This window comes from Mirounga leonina, unplaced genomic scaffold (genome assembly GCF_011800145.1).
Source record: "Mirounga leonina isolate KUSES-001 unplaced genomic scaffold, KU_Mleo_1.0 Mir_93, whole genome shotgun sequence".
NCBI lineage: Eukaryota > Metazoa > Chordata > Mammalia > Carnivora > Phocidae > Mirounga > Mirounga leonina.
Genome location: NW_023270854.1, coordinates 4,024,027 through 4,040,787, shown reverse-complemented (window position 1 = coordinate 4,040,787; position 16,761 = coordinate 4,024,027). Strand labels below are relative to the sequence as shown.

General features: G+C 39.5%; 1 protein-coding gene across 1 annotated transcript in view; it reads left to right on the top strand.

The window, feature by feature from the left end:
• The window catches only part of ZNF407 (zinc finger protein 407), a 433,444-nt gene that overhangs the window by 245,513 nt on the left and 171,170 nt on the right, over positions 1–16,761 (top strand). Inside the window, exons 5-6 of the mRNA XM_034996028.1 lie at positions 8,833–8,999; positions 12,680–12,763. Of these exons, the coding sequence (XP_034851919.1) occupies positions 8,833–8,999; positions 12,680–12,763 (251 nt within the window). The remainder of the gene's footprint in view (positions 1–8,832; positions 9,000–12,679; positions 12,764–16,761) is intronic.

Sequence of the window (16,761 nt, the reverse complement as noted above, 5' to 3'; positions counted from 1 at the left end):
CTGATATTAGTGCTGACCGTTTGAACCATAGGCTCCTTTCACAGAGGCATGTATGTTTTTTTTTTATTTATAGGTTTGAATGTAGCACGGGTCAGTGCTGGACACACACTAAGTTCTAATACATACTTTGTTGTTGTTGTTGATCAGTTGCTAGAGAAGGAGCTGAACGATTATAATCTGAAGATTGTTAGCACTGTGTTGTAAATGTCCAAAGACTTAACAATAGTCAAGGCATTTGTGATGAAGCTGTAAGTGGAGTTTGAAATTCGTTTTTCAGAGTGCCTGGGTGGCTCAGTTGGTTAAGCGACTGCCTTCGGCTCAGGCCATGATCCTGGAGTCCTGGGATCGAGTCCCACATTGGGCTCCCTTCTCAGCAGGGAGTCTGCTTCTCCCTCTGACCCTCCTCCCTCTCATGCTGTCTGTCTCTCATTCTCTTTCTCGCAAATAAATAAAATCTTAAAAAAAAAAAAAAGATTTGTTTTTCAATTTATCTCAAAATATTTATATTAGAGCAATGACTTAAAAGAAATTCTCTATATACGGTCTTTAAACAGTAATATTAGTCCTTTATTTGTAACTGCTATTTTAACCTTCCTTACATAAATCCAGTGTTTTCTTCCCTAACCTGAAGCGATAAAATTTCATTTAGTCCAGAGTAGAGGATTGTGGCAATTTAATATATGTCTTGTTCTTCAGGACTTGACTTCTATGGTTAGTTAAAATTGTTTCAACTTCCCAAGCCCTCCAGCTCTGCGAAACCCTTGAAAGGGGTAGTTTGAAAAGGAGGGGGTAGCCTGCAATGGGAATGGGTCACATATGCGGTATAATTCCTTCCACCTGTTCTTCTCATGTTGGTGTTTTAGAGCTGTGCAGGAAACATAAACTATTTCAGGACTAACCCAACTTCTCAGACCCTGAGAAAAAGACTTAGTGGAGCCTTGTTTTCGGCAGCACTCGATTCAGGTTCTTTTGCCCTGTAGATCAGGGTGTGTTGGGGACATGAGTGGGGGGAGGGATGTGACCTCTATCATTGAAGACAGGGATTGGCACACTATGACCTGCAGGCCAGATCAGACCCACTGACTGTTTCTGTAAATAAAGTTTTATTGGAACACAGCCGTACTCCTTTGTTTTATGTACTGCCTGTGGCTGCTTCTTTCGTAGGGAGGCAGAGGTGAGTAGTTGCATCAAACTCGATGACCCCCCACAGAGAAGATATTTACTGTTCTTTACACTGAGCCTTTCCAAGCCCCTGATGGAGGACACTGTTGTGCTGGTGAGCGCTGGATACAGCACATGCAGGGGAATGGGAAAAACCCCAGCCAAACTTCATGGGATGGTTTTGGGTAGACTGGAGTTTATGGTCTCTTTGACAAAGAAAAATTTCATGGGAATGAGATTTTGAAGGATGAATTCAAATCTCTGAGGGCATAGCCCTTATAATCCTTGAATGTTTTTCTTTAGAATGAGTCATTCTCTTGGTTCTTAGTAGACTAAAGCAACCTGGGATTAATATTCTGCTTAATGCTCCTCCCAGAAGTAATTTTGACACAAAGCTTTTCAACCTTTGGATTGGATTGAAAGAGCCAGAAAAGGTATTTCACAGCTTTTAGGATCTGAATGATATGTTAAGAGGTTTTAAAATGACAGGCTTTGGCGTGAGTGAGGTTAAATTTCTTTTCCAACTAGTTAACAAGGATCTAGCCTGTTAATTAGGCTAATTATCACCTGTTCAGGGCAAAAATGCACTCAAAACTCTTGGCTTCAGTAGCAGGCTCCCTTGCGTGCTGTATAAAAGCCCTGAGGGCGGATGGGGGGGCAACTTTCATCTGTAACCACACTTGAGCCTAAAGAGTTAGTAAATGAAACCTTTCTAATCTTAGCTCTTTGTGGCTTCTTGATATAAATCATGCTCATGTTTTATATATAATCAGAAACAGGCCACTCTCCCAGTCTAGCCTAATTCAAGTAATCTGGATACTAGTATTATCAAGGAATATTTTTGGTGTTGGGTTATAACTTCATTCATTGAACCAGAGTTTTTATTTGGACTTTGTACACATACACCCACACACAAATATTTGGAAGGAGATGCTCAGAGGGACCCTAAGTGTCCTCATACTCATTATTTAGCTGTTGCTGTACCTTTTGGATTACTCAGTTCAGAGAACATACTGATTTATTTTCCATGCAGTTTAAAGTTGGGTATTTTATTTAAACATGTATGTAGTACTTTGAAACTTCATAGATGAACACAGTTACTGTGGAATAATACTGGGGTTATTTAATGTGGGTTTAGTGACTGTTGCACATGAACGTGTCTAAAAGCAGGGTTGTATATTTTTACTCCAATGTTTCCCGGGCCAGAAACAATACAGGCCTCTCACAGTTCTGGTGCTTATGGATCCTGCATCTGTTACCATGGCAGAATGTGCTGAACTTTGTCATTTTGCTTTGTTATCCTTCGGGGTACTTTTTCAGTATAAGGCGCTCACATGAATTAATTGAGCATTGTAGTGCTCTTCAGTGGTTGTCTTTAGATGCCTTTTGTGTCCTTCTTTGTTCAATAAAGTGATTGTTTGCCGTTATGTTTGCAGCTCAGCAGAATTCCTATGGTGACCCTACTGTGCTGAGAGTCCGTCATTCTCTATTTTCATTTCATCTCTTAGTGTATTATCATATCATTATTAAATTAAAATCATTTTAAAAAGAGGCTTTCATTCCCAAGAAACTGCCTGGGCGTTGGTAGTAGTTGAGTAACTTAGGAATTGTGGAAACAAATTCATTAGTATGTTGAATGGTTTTGGGGAGAATCATACACACCTGGCCTTGTGTTCACGGTTCTATAGTCGGTGTTTCCCCATGAAGACCAGCAATACCTGGCAGTTACGTGTTTGCAGCCTCAGTTGGGCTTTACGGGAATAGTTTTGAATCAGTCAACACCTTTGTTTCACAGTTTTGGAAGATAATAACTGCATGATTAGTTATTATTTTGACAAAATTTAGCTTACTCTTCTATTGAAATTGTATCTGTAGCACACCAGACCGTGCTCAGTGCTGCGCGGTTTTTGCAGATGTCCATTTGTGTGATTTATTAACTTGACAGGACTGGTCCAAGGAGTCATATAGAGAAGATAAAAAAGACTGTTTGATTGTTTGATTAAAATACTAATTTTTGACTTGTGAAAAATTTCAAAAACAGTGAAAGCATTTGGAAAGGTGCTCACATATGGCCACATTGACTTTGGATTCCTTCTCTCTTAAAAAACAACAAAATCGCTGGGGCGCCTGGGTGGCTCAGTTGGTTAAGCGGCTGCCTTCGGCTCAGGGTCATGATCCCAGGGTCCTGGGATCGAGCCCCGCATTGGGCTCCCTGCTCAGCGGGGAGCCTGCTTCTCCCTCTGCCCCTCCCTCTGCTTGTGCTTGCTCTCGCCCTCTCTCCGCCTCTCTCTCTATGTCAAATAAATAAAAAATCTTAAAAAAAAAAATTGTGTGTCTGAACAGGTGTAATTCAGTAATGTGGCTGTAATTGAATGGTGTCAACTCAATACAATTTGTAATGTTTTTCTAACAAAAAAATAAAAAAAATAAAAACAAAATCGTAGCACAAGAGTGAACACTATCCACCCCCCCTCCCGCATGCCTTAACCCCTCTTTTCAGAGACTTGGTGTCGTGCATGCTTTCACATGTGGTCTTCATAGGTTTGCATTTAATGCCTTTCCCTTTATGAAAAATTATGTAAATGGTACAGTTCTGTACCCAACTTGTTTTAATGCAGTTACATTTTTTAGATTGTTTGCTGATAAATGTAGCCCCAGTTGATGCATTTTTACTGCATTATGATATCCCATTTTGTGATGAAACCCATTATTTATCTACTCCCCGGCTGGTAGGTAGTTAAGATTGTTCCTGTTTTAATGGGGACAATTGCGTTTACATCCTGTGCTTGTGCTGGAGCTTCCTGGTTACCTAGACTGAGCTTTCTGAAGGAGAGGGAGGGACAGCTGCAGCTTTAGAAAGCGTTGCTAACGCAACCATATCCTAAATTATCCTGAATTGGAGAGGTTAGAAAAGAACATAAAGATATGCTACTGACACTTCCTGCTGTATTTAAAAAATTACAAAGTAGTAAAGCACCAAAGTATCAAGATATCCTTGTCTTCCTATGTAAGTGGGATGTGTACAGATTTTTATTAAGTGGGTAATAAATTGAGTCAATAATGTACCTAATAGGGTTTAAAATACTTTAAATAACATTTAAAAATATACTTTGAAGAAAGTGAGTATAGACTCTCCCGTTAGGATGTTTACTTTCTATAGTAATATGGAAAGATAAAGACACAATTCAAAATAGAAGTTATATATTTTGACATAACTTGTCTGCCCTTTAGGTATTCAAAAACAGACCATGTAACAGAGTTTCCGTACGGCAGAAGCACCTATTAAGATGATGGTATTAGTCATGTAATTCAGCTCCCTACTGAGTTCTTGAGTTTTACTTTGTGCATAATGCCTACTGACACCACTGTGAGAATTTATAGTTTTGTTATATATCTAACAATGAGGATATTTAGTATACTCACTTCAAAATTTTAAGTCTAGAGATGTGGGTTTTATTTAGTCTTGGCTGTGTTATTACAAATCATGTCATGAGTGATTCAGGGAAGACAGGTTCCCCACCAGATTTAACAGGGAGACCAAACAAGGGCCCAGAGTCATTCCAGGTGTGGGAGGGATGCTAAGGAGGAGACGGCACATAGAACTGTAAATACAGAAACCTGCTGGAAACATATCGGAAAATGCGTAGAATTTAATTTGGGAAGCCTTATAAATTTACACTAAAAGATGAACCCTTAATTGACGTTCATATCATAGTTACCAACATGAAAAAGGGCTTTATTCTAGAAAGTTGGACATCTCAATCCCTGGAAACCAGAAACTTTGTAATGACATCTCTTGGTAGGAATTGGGACAGGTGTTACGTGTAACATGCTATGTTTAAAATCATTTCCCTCAAAATGTACAAATCATTGCTACATTGTCCTCTAATTCCACGTTTTTGAGAAGTCTGGTATCATTTTGATTTCTTTTGCTTGTGTTCTCCCCCTCCCCCTCCCCCCTCCCCGGCCGAAACCTTTTAAGATCACTTTATATCCAGTAGAAACATCTAGTGAAGCCTGAGGAAAAAGCAGGTAACAAAATGCCCTTTCTCATTACAGGTCTTAGAGTACTATTTGGCATTTTGAACTTTCTAGTAAATATTATAAAGTAGCCAGATTATGTAAGACCTGGAAATGGTGTTGAGGCCCCCTCCTCTCCCCCCAGAGATGGCTTTCTGCACAGCACAGTTGTTATTCTTCTGCTATGACCTGTCATATCATTTTTTAAAAATTTAATTTATAAACATTTAAGATTTTAAAAATTAAATTAAGAACTTTAGAATACCAAAGAAAGTTGCTGAAACAAATACGGAAAACATGGATGTGAATTCGTACAGTATGCATTATGTCACGTTCTGTATGTTTGAAACACTCACACTTTGTAAAATTAGCAGAGATGCGCAGGAAGGTAAGAGGACCGGATGGCATGAGCATAGGGAGCTCCTGGCGGCCAGCGTGGCCCCTGTGCCTGTAACACCCCGATCTCACATGCTCACTCAGAGTCTGGGGAAGATTGAGTCAAGAGCAAAACTCTTACTCACTAGTTTAGTACTTCACCCGGTCGGTCCAGAATTATTTCTCGAGCACCACTGTGTACCATGCACTTGTATGGGCCTTAAGGATACAAGGTGAACCAAGCGCCATCTTCCTATTGTGTGCTTGTCTCATTTACCCTTTTAGCATATAACCTTTATGGGATTGTCTCGTAGTTGTCTTTCTGCATCCTTCAATTGACCTACTAGAAAACTGTCTTCACAATAAAAGAGGAGACTACCAAGTTTTTACCAAACAGAACTCTTTGTAATAGATCATAATTCCAATTAAGAAGTTTTTCATGGAAGACCACCATGTGGGGATAGAAGAGCATCAACAATAACATTTGATCCAAGCTAATGTAGGTCACAGGACATCACCCTTTTCCTAGGAAACTGGGTGGCCGCCGAGGGGGGTGGCCGGCGATCAGATTCCCAGTGGGTGTGGTGCTTCCAGTGCTGGGGCCCTCATTATGCATTTGTCTTGCCATGTCATCCCTGCCACCTCTCCATGTCCATTTGCCCCTACCTTTTAACATCTAAATTAAATACCACCCCTGGGAAGCCTTCTTTCATCTGTCCCGCCCCATTAATTTGCTGCTGCTTTTAAATTTAGGATGGCATTTTACCTTTTTTTTTTTTAATATGGCATTGAGGTTATTTTTGTCAATGTTTTTTTTCTCCCTTAGTAGCCTGTGATTTTCTTGAGAGCCAGATCTGACTCTTCTTCCTTCATCTCCCCTGTCTTAAAACAGTGTTTTGGGTATTGGCGGGAGTTCAGGTCTTTCTAAAGTACATCTAGAACACACATTGATACCTTCCCTTCTTGGGTCTACATGGCAGAGCAGAACATGTGTTCACTCAGGTTCTGTCCTGGAGAGGCCCTGGGATAAGCCCCAAGGAGAGCTGCATCTCTTGGGTCGATGTCGTTCTTACGGACTTGTGTGAAGGCCAATAATTTACAGTATTTGAGACTCAGAATTTGTGTAGTTCCAGGAAATACCCCTTTGAAGAGTAGGTCTGATAAGGATACTTTTCTTGCTGATATTTCAGGTTCTTGTTAAAATACAAGCACATGAACTTATTTTCATAAAGCAAATTGTAAAGCACGTGAGGTTTTCTAAAAGTCAGGCGGTGGCCTTAGTTAGTTCTTTGTTATCTGGCTTTTGTCGTTTCCTGACAGACACTGAGCTCTCGTTTAACATTTTTATTATGTATGAATAATAGAGTACATATATCGAGGTTTTGTAGATGTAATTTTGTTAAATGTACATCATGGTAGATTTAAAAATGAGGGATTTATTTTGTCATTCATAAAGTTGTAATACAGTGCAGAGAAACTATTTGTTAAAAGATAGCATCTACTTAACCTCCTTATTTATTTCTTGTAGGAGAAGGTTAGATCCACAATAAATACATGAAGAAATAAGTAGATAGGGGAATTTATCTTGGAAATAAGATCCCTGTCATGGTTTTGAAATGTTAAATGCATGAAGACCTGTCAAAGAGATATACGGACATGATATTTTCTTTTTACAGTGCATTTCGAAGTATTTAGTTATATTTGTCACTCTCTAGTACAGTGAGCAGTGATCAGATGATATAGTAATTTCAAAGTCAGTCTCTGTTAATGGGTGTAAATAGAGTGTTTCTACACATACATTATATAGATGTAGTAATTGGCAATTTTAATATTAATGAAGCACTTAAGATATTTTATATGACATTTCTTAAATATTTAGCAACTTTTACTTCTGTAGCATTTAAGATCTATTGCTACAAAAATATAATTACATATAACAAATGAAGAAGGACTTTTATAAAAGCTAACTTCGTAATTCGCTTCCTAAGAATTTGTGAAGTTCTGATGATTAATTTGTTAAGTTAATCTGTACTTGCTTCAAAATGAGAAAATTAATTATTTGGAGCTCAGGATTTCTTTTTCTACCTTTACGGGGTTAAGGAAATTTGTAAAAATCATAGTTAAAGCCTTTATGGATAGAACGCACATTTTTTACATCTCATTTATATCATAATTTAAAACGCACATATTATAATCCTATTTTTTAAATTGCATTGACTTACTAAAAGTATAGCCCAATTTACGATATTCAAAGCAGGCTGCCACAGTCTCTCTCTTTTGTGGCACAGTGCTTATCCACTTATTAAAATATTTTAATTTTGAATATTGGGTTTTAATTTGCTTTTATTTGACTGTTCATTATCCTGAATTAATTAGCTGGACATTATTCATCACAGGCATTGCTTTAAACTAAATTGTATTAGAAATAAAAAGTAAATTTCAGTGATGATTTCATGAAGGCAAGCGACGAGGGACAGCAGCTCAACCAGAAGAAGGATTTAAGTTTTTGTTTATGGTTCATATTGCCTTGACTATTAAAGGTATTAAAAGATCTTTGTGAACTGTGGGGCTCTAATATTTTCGAGTTGAGTACTGGTCTGTTATTTTCATTTTTTTTTTTTTTTTATGCAGGAGATAACTGAGGTTTCTTTTTCTCAAAGGTTGTTTTATGAAAGTTATAGTTATAATCTTATTTTTATTCTTACCAGAGGAAACTTTTTAAATCCATCCTTAGGGTAACACAGAAGGACACCTTGTTCAGGCAACGCGCCTGCGTCGGCGTTGGTCCCCAGGAGCCCTGCAGTGCGGGGCGGCCGGGTGCGCGGCCAGAGCGGCGTCTGCAGGCCGGCCCCGTGGCTGACTGCAGGCCAGCAGCCCCGGCCGCCTCCGCCTGGTAGAGAGCAGGGCTTGTCTGAGTAGTTTAGTATGGATAGCTTTTCATTTAGCCTTTGCTCTGACAGCCCGTGCCCTGGATAAGTGGTGTAGGCCTGTGCAGGTGAAATCTATTCTCACATTTGCCTCAGGGGTGACTGGACTGTAACAGAATTTTTCAAACCCGTTGGGCCCAACCGCAAAGCAGAGAATAAATGGCTGAAGTGCCAGGCCTGGACAGAAAAATCAATGGCTGGTTATACAGACATGACAGACCAGGCCTGCGGTTCTCCTCACAGAGTCCGTGCACTCGCCACACTTCAGGGTCGAAACACGCTTCTGCCGGGGGCCGGCCGTGGTACCGCGGCGGTGATACTCACATCATTTTCTCTCTCCTTCGTGCAGGAAATTTACATGCCACTTATGTGACCGGAGTTTCACTGAGAAGTGGGCCCTGAACAACCACATGAAGCTCCACACGGGAGAAAAGCCATTTAAGTGTACCTGGCCCACATGCCATTACTCATTCCTCACGGCCTCCGCCATGAAAGACCACTACCGGACGCACACAGGTGCGCAGCCCGACGTCGGGGTGAACGTGGGCGCTTAATTACCTCGCCAGTGGTCTGTAGAAATGGGTTCTCGTCGAAGAGTTTGTCTTAAGGGGTACTCATGAAATAGTAAAAGCCGTGGTCTCCTTTCATTGTTTTTCAGCGCTACTCGGGTGGCTTTAAAGTGACATTTTAATGCAAGTGTGTGTACACACGTGCGTGCTTGTGTTTGAATCAAAACAAGTCGCATATTTAGAAGCTCGTTTATGTTGTGTGTGTGTACATATACATGCATGTGTTTAAACAGATCTTCTTAGATGTAATCTTGATAGGAGATCATTTGGGGACAGTTTGTTTTCATAGCGGACTAGTCTTGTAATTTGTTACTGATATAAACTCAGTGCCATACTATTTTTGAACGTTCATTGACAAGTTTTGGTTTTATATACCATTTAAAAAAATTTTAATGAAATTAATATTTCTCTTAAGAGGAGAATAGTATCGGATCCAAGAGTTTTTGATAATTAATACAAAGAGAAGAATCTGAATTCAGCTATTACAAATTTTTTAGATAATTATATATTTGAAAAGTACAAATCCACATACGTTTTACATCACAACATTTAAAGAAGTGTATGGAATTTAAACCAGTTGATAGTGAACGCCAGCATTCAGAATACATCTATGCTAGGCATGGTCCTGAGAACTCTCAGTCTGGACCTCCATAAATATATAGCCCGCCAATACCCTGTTGTTATATTCACTGTTTATGGCATGTTTTCCATTATCTAAGGACAGTGGGCCCCTAAACTCCTTACAAGCTTACAGTTGAGTACTCTCCTTATCTCTCTATGGCTCTGCTGCCATGAGCTGTTTGTTATTTTTGTAGTCTTCTTTCTCTTTACACTTCTCCAAGTATTTTGTTTCAAGGAAGAAAAATAATAAATTTTAATCAGCATTCCCAAATGTTCTTCTGATTGCCAAGAATCCTATATTATTGTTAGAAATTATAGGTTAAAAGTTCTTCTGAAGCAGTTTGTGGGAAGGCCAGGCCTCCTTAGCTTCCTTGACAAGGGCGGTGACGATTTAAGGTCCCCAGCCTGCCCTGAGAGATCACTTATATCGAACAGCAGATGAAAAGCCAGTGCAGATGTAATTTATCGTCGGCGTTTCCTTCTAAAGAATAATTGTGGAGACTTGGCTGGATCAATAATATGGATTTTTGTTGTTAGGTCTTGTAGTCTGCACCATAATGAGAGATAGGGGACAGTGGCTGTTTTCTAATAGAAAATAAAGGATTGGTTTCCGTGTCTTTCTACATTTGAATGCAAAATGGCACACTTGAAACTAATTCAGGTTGTTCAGGAAAGTCTCCTATTAGATCCCTGCTATCACATAAATAGGGCATGTTAAATGAACCCCCTTTATGGAGTGAAATATTACACTTAATTTTTTTCCTCAAAATTTTTGTTTTGAAAAATGGTCTGATGTCCACTATTTGACCCTAATGCCTCTACCCCTCAGAAAAAAAAAAAAAAAAAAAATAAGGAAGTGAAATCGAATTTAGAATGAAAAACAAATCAAGCCACCAAGGTAAATATGGCATACAATACATTGTAGGCTAACATCCTAAATAGAATTCTATGCTTCAAAAAATCAAGGTCATTAATGTGTCTAGAATCAAATCACATTGGAAATTAATAATTTTGTCTTTGTGCCTATACATATCTTCAAATAGGAAAGGGAATAAAACTTAATATTTTTATATAGCATATTAACCTGTAAAGGGTGTAAATCTCATGAGGTTTTTTTCTGTTTTTATGTTACAAGAAAGATGTAGATCACAAAGAAGTTCATAAATGGGAGAAAGGAATCCTCGTTTTCTTGCATCTGAGAGTAATAAGAATACCCTGTCCGCATTGAGCTTTGCTAGTTGGATGGCGCAGCCCTTCCCCTGCCACACCGCTGAGCACACGAGTATGCTCGCAGGCGGGCACGGGGGAGACCGGGCACAGATGTGCTCCCACGTGCGCACGAGGGGTTCACGACCACATTGCCATTGCTGGGGTAGACGTCACGGGGAACGGTTTTGCCTCCACATAGAGGAGTACTTTACTGTTAACGAGCACATTATCTATGGGATTCTTAAAAAGTCTACTTTCAGTGTTATTTAATTGATAATATGGCTAGTTGGAAAGATTTATACTCCAAATTGATTAAATAATTAAATGAGTGATTATAATTAAACTTTATTCTTCACAGCCGTCTACTCTATTCTTTTTTTTTTTTTTTTTTAATCTTGAGATGATGATGCCAAGGGACAAACTTAACCCCAAAATAGGAAAGCACAGATAGGAAAAATATTTAAATTCAACTTTATTTTATAAATGACAACAGTGAACATTTTCACATATATTGGGAAATGAAATTAAACATAATTTGGTTTAAAACTCTCTGTATTAATATATGTTCGTCTAGATGACAAAAGCTAATAATGCTCTCTAGTGAAGGGGAGACTCTTTTTGGTTGCTGAAGTTATTCTGCCTTCCTACATTTACTATTTTTTTCTGACTTTACAAAAGCAACCACCATTTTCCAAACACATCAAGCAAAATTTCTGTTATGAAATGCCAAAATGTTTTAGAACAAAGCCAGCTGACTCAGGCAAAACTCTTGAAAGACTTGTTGCATTAAACATCTAGATGAGTAATGATAGATACAAATGATTTATTTTGTTTCTGGAAAAGTGTTTTATAATTTCACCATATCTCTCCACGGTTAGCATTTTTATTCTCTTTTGCCCTTCCCTTTGAGCCTTGTGGGATAAACTGCCCAGCTTGGCAGCGCTTATTGCCTAAATATGCTGCCGGAAAAAAGATAGATTGCATTTATAAACTGTAGGGGAAAATGTTCACTTGTGTAAAAATGCTAAAATAAAATGAGCATTTATACACTTTTAACAAATACTAACTCTGCCAAAGCTGTCTCTAATTGTTGCAGAGGTTTTCAGTCCAGAACTATCATTAAAGATGGATAATTGAAGTTTTTGTACAATTTCTTTAGCAATCCCTAGACTTGCCTTTTTATGCCATGAAAGTTTGAGAAACATAAACAGCACTGAATTGTTATTGGCACTGAGTAATGTGGATTTTATTGTTAGTTGGGATCTTCTGTGTGTTCAAGGAAACCATTCAATTCACGTTATTAAGTAGGAAGTTATTAAAGGAAGAACCTGATAGGATCAGATAAAACCAATTCAATATCCTTCAGTTGTTGGAAAATTCAATATGTTTTATTTAAGCAGAATCCTAGATACTGTATATTAACTATTCCAAGCAATCTTTACTCAGCTCGGAAAGGCCAGATGTATGGGAATTGTAAAAAATCAGGATATGCATAAAAACTGTTCAAGTGCATAAAGCAGCCCCATCTGGAAGACATCTACCAGAAATGAAGTTGTACAAAACCATTCCATTGATAATAAAGCTAATTTTTATGGGTCTGACAAGTATGTAATTATGTTCAGTGGTGCTTTTCAGATTTTATCACAGTCAATAAACCGCAGTGGTAATTTCATTCCCATTTGACATATTTACATGGAAACATTTGATTGGAGGAATTAGTAACCCTGAAAGCCTTGATAGATATGTTTTAATGATCTGTGACCTCCGCAGTCCCTCATCTGTTTATTGTTGCAACAGGCGAGAAGTCGTTTCTGTGCGACCTCTGCGGCTTTGCCGGCGGGACGCGGCACGCCCTCACCAAGCACCGCCGCCAGCACACAGGTCAGTACGGCCGCCACCCGCCCCTGCCCGGCGGAGCCGGCGGGTGCCCCGGCGTCCGCTCTCGGCCCGCGGTGCCGTGTCTTGTCGTCGTTGTACGATCCCTGTACCTGAGGGTCTGCTGAGAATTCTCTTTGAATAACCTAAGACTTGGATTCACCTCTTTTTAGATGTTGAAAAAGCCGGCCTACTGCATGGTTCGGGGATCGGGTGGCCTGTGTCAATCCGTGTTATATGGGAGGGGAAAGAGCTTGCTGCCACTTGCAGACACACCCGCCTCCCTCTCGGCCCATGAGACTGTGCCACAGACATGGTGGGTGAGGCTGGGGGCCCGGCTGGCTCTCCGATGCGCCCTCTCCCCTCAGCGTCTCCCACCTACTTTTGTGCTCACCCATGCCTCCTTGGCTGGCAACCGGCTTCTCCACAGCCCCCCTCCCCGCCCTTTCCAGCTACTTCTTGGCCCACCTAACCACCTGACCCTCTAGGGGCAGTCCCTCTGTGAGTTGGGAACAGTGGGTGCGGTTTTAGGTTCTTGCTGTTTCTGTTCTTCTTGCTCTTAAGAATGCAGAGCTTACTTGAATAGACAGCGACGTGGAAGAGGATTCGTGTTCGTGATTCGCGTTCTTTATGGTGCAACAAAATCAAATAGGTGCCTCGGTTAGGAACAGTTAAGAATGAAAAGTTTTAAGTATTCATTAAAATCGATCACCTACCCGGTCTTATAAGTAATTATGTTAATAGTTGTAAATTATACGTGCCGGGGACAGTGCTGTTAATGGCATTGTCCCTTCTGATTATTAACAGAACTGTTTTATTATCAAAAGTGACCTAGTTTAGATGGTAAATCATGTGGTAACACAATCTGTCACTGAATGTTGGGCTTTTCCTTGGGGACCATGACAGTGGGGTGTTTGGCGGTCACACTCAGAGTGGCATGAAATGAAGATACATGTTGTTTGTGGGACATTTTGAACCTTGATATGATATATTTAACAGCTAGCCATAGGTAGCTCTAGTACCCATCGTGGTATTTGTAAGATTAATAAAAACTAATGCCAGCTACTTCTTTCAGATCGTGCGTGTATAGGATTTAGGTCTCCATACAGGGTAAGAGTTATTATCGAGTGAAGTGAAATTTCCAGTGTTTAACTTGATGTTGGAAACATACACTTAATTCTGTAAACGTGGAAGTCCACTTTCAGTTTATAGTAGCAACCTGTGGCCACAGCCCGTTAATCCAGCGCCGTCGGGAGTCGGGGTCAGGGATGGCAGGAGAAGCCAGTGGATGGCAGCCCTCCTCGGCAGCCGTCTTGGAGAAGTTGGAGTGTGTGTGTGTTGTGGGGGGTGTAAAGCGTGCTCACGTAGGGTGCTTTGCTCTTGATGTATTCAGTGTATTGGTGCCCGAATGTTACTCTTGCGACCCTTGTTGCTCGCCAGGTCACTCCCAGCTGCAGCCTGGGGACTGGCAGAGCCTCCCGTGTGCCCCCTCTGCCATGGTGCCAGAGCTCCCTCTCCCCCTGCGGTGAGGACAGTCGTGCTAGGATCCCAGGCGCTTACAGGTGATTGATCATGAAGCCTGTGTCGGGCAGGCACAACTTTATATTTTATGTCAGGTCCAGAGGCTCCTTATTACTTTGCTATTAACTTTATACCATATAGGACAATGTCTCACAGACAGAGGCATCTGTCTTTGTGGCATTTATCTCCCTCTGTGGCACAAATCAAACATGATTCTTTAATACCAAAGTCAGTTCTGAAGACTGTTTGCTTCAACCAAACAGCTTAGTACAACTCAGTCTAGGCCCTTGGCTTTTATGCTGGATTTGTAATATTTAAGCATCATACAGCTTGTTTTTTTCAAAGGCCAGAATTGTATGGTGCACTGAAATCTATATTTCTCCGATGTATTCCTCTTTGACATGGTTTACCTTTTTACCAGAGTGCCCACGCAAATTACAATCAGCTTGGAAAGGGATAGGTATCAAAAGTGTTCCAAATGGCGTAAATAATTCCCTACTGCAATACAGACTGTCTAGGGGGCTGACACAAAACATCTTCCATTCCAAGATTTACTTTTATCACCTGTCAGAGACCCTTGATTCAAGGGCACAGGAGCAAATCCTCACGTGTAGTTGAAGAGTCTTGGCCCGCTTAATAAGCACCAGCCTGCCCAAAGGAATGCGAAGTGTGAGGTTCCATGAGAAGTGTGCAGGCCTTTTGACAGATTGTTGACACACAAAGGGCGCTGCTCTGTATCCAGAGCCATTCTGGGGTACCCCCTCCGACTTTCTTTTACTTTTCTGTCACAGCTACCTAAGATGCAGAACATTCCTTGATGGTTACTTTGGCCAAGGTTGTTGTTCGTAAAGGAGAGTATGAAGAACAACATGATTTAATATGCACTGTTATGTCACATAAGGGGAGATTCGGGAGGAAAGGAAATTCACCTTTGTTTTGGCTTTTTTGTGTAGGGTGTACACAGCGCTATTGACTGAGAGGTAGCACTCATCAGGAGTAGTTGATGCCTTACTCATAGATTTACTCATCTTCCTGGCTCTAGAATGACAAAGGATTCAGGAGGACTGTTCCCAGCGCACTAAATCATTTTGATCAGTCGTTAACAAGTGTATGCACCTCTTCATACGGTACCTATTTCATTTCAGGCATTAACAAATATTAGCAAACTGGAATTCTTATTTATAATTTGTAGATTTTTTTTTTTCTTTCAAATTTTACAACCTAGAAAGCGAGTTTATTTCTTTGGCTATATATTGAGACTAACAAACAAAAAAAACTACTTTTGTGTTTCTGAAGTATAGTTCTCTGAAGAAATTACTTGAAGAAATCTCCTGAAATTACCTGAAGAAATTATCATTTGTGGATGAAAAAAAAATACCAATTAACATATTTGAACAGTAGCATCAGGCATGTACCAAAACTAATAAATTCCAAATTAATCATGTACAGATTCAATTAAACTGTAGTTTGTATAAATTGACATGGGGTTCTTCCCCTTCCAGGAGCCTAGACACGCTTGAGCCTTCCTTTACTTTGTGGTTATAGAGTAGAATTTTATGTAGCATATTTTGGTAGCATTATATTTTCTTCTCTGTCAACCCGTATATAACTCAAAATTTCTTAGTGTTACGCAATGTAATCTACAGTGTTGTCAAGTCTGAAATTATAGCTCATTGTAATGTAATGCTAGCTTAATATGAACTTCAAATTATTAGAATTATAGAGAATATAAATGACATTATTCTTTAAAAGTGTTGTTTCTAAGTTTCGATTGTGTCACATAAAAATGTCATAAAAATTTAGATGAAATAAGCTATGTTAACCTTTTTTTTAAGTGTTTATGTTAAACCTCCAAACCAAGAAAATTACCTTTCACTTACAGTGCTAACTCAGACAATGAGTCCATCATGTCACCCTTTATCCTCTCCAGATAACTGCCAAATCCATGAAAAATGGATAAAGATGCCTACCCCAAGGCTATTTGAATAAACAAGTTAGCACATATTTTCAAACATTAGTTTGAATGGAATAAGGAGACATCAGGATGTAGTTGTCTATTTGCTAATGAAAAAAAAATCTTTAAATTGTTTGACCACTTAGATTCATTATGTTAAAGTGGAAGATTTATACTACCTAACTTGATCTCTTATTATATAGCTACAATAGTCATGACCATATTGTATTGGCATAAAGATACACAGATACTCAATGGAACAGAATAGATCCATGCTTATATTTTTCAGTTGTTTGTGACCAAGGTACAATATTTAGAGGTAATCTAACAAAGGATGTGCAAAACCCCTACATTGGAAACTGCAAAAAACTGCCAAGAGAAATTAAAGGACCTAAATAGGATGATATACCATGTTCATGGACTCAAAAGACTCAGATCCCACCAAGCTTCTTCTTGTTAAAAAATTGGCAAGCTGATTTTAAAATTTATATGGAAATGCAACGATCCAGTGCTCACTTTGGCAGCACAT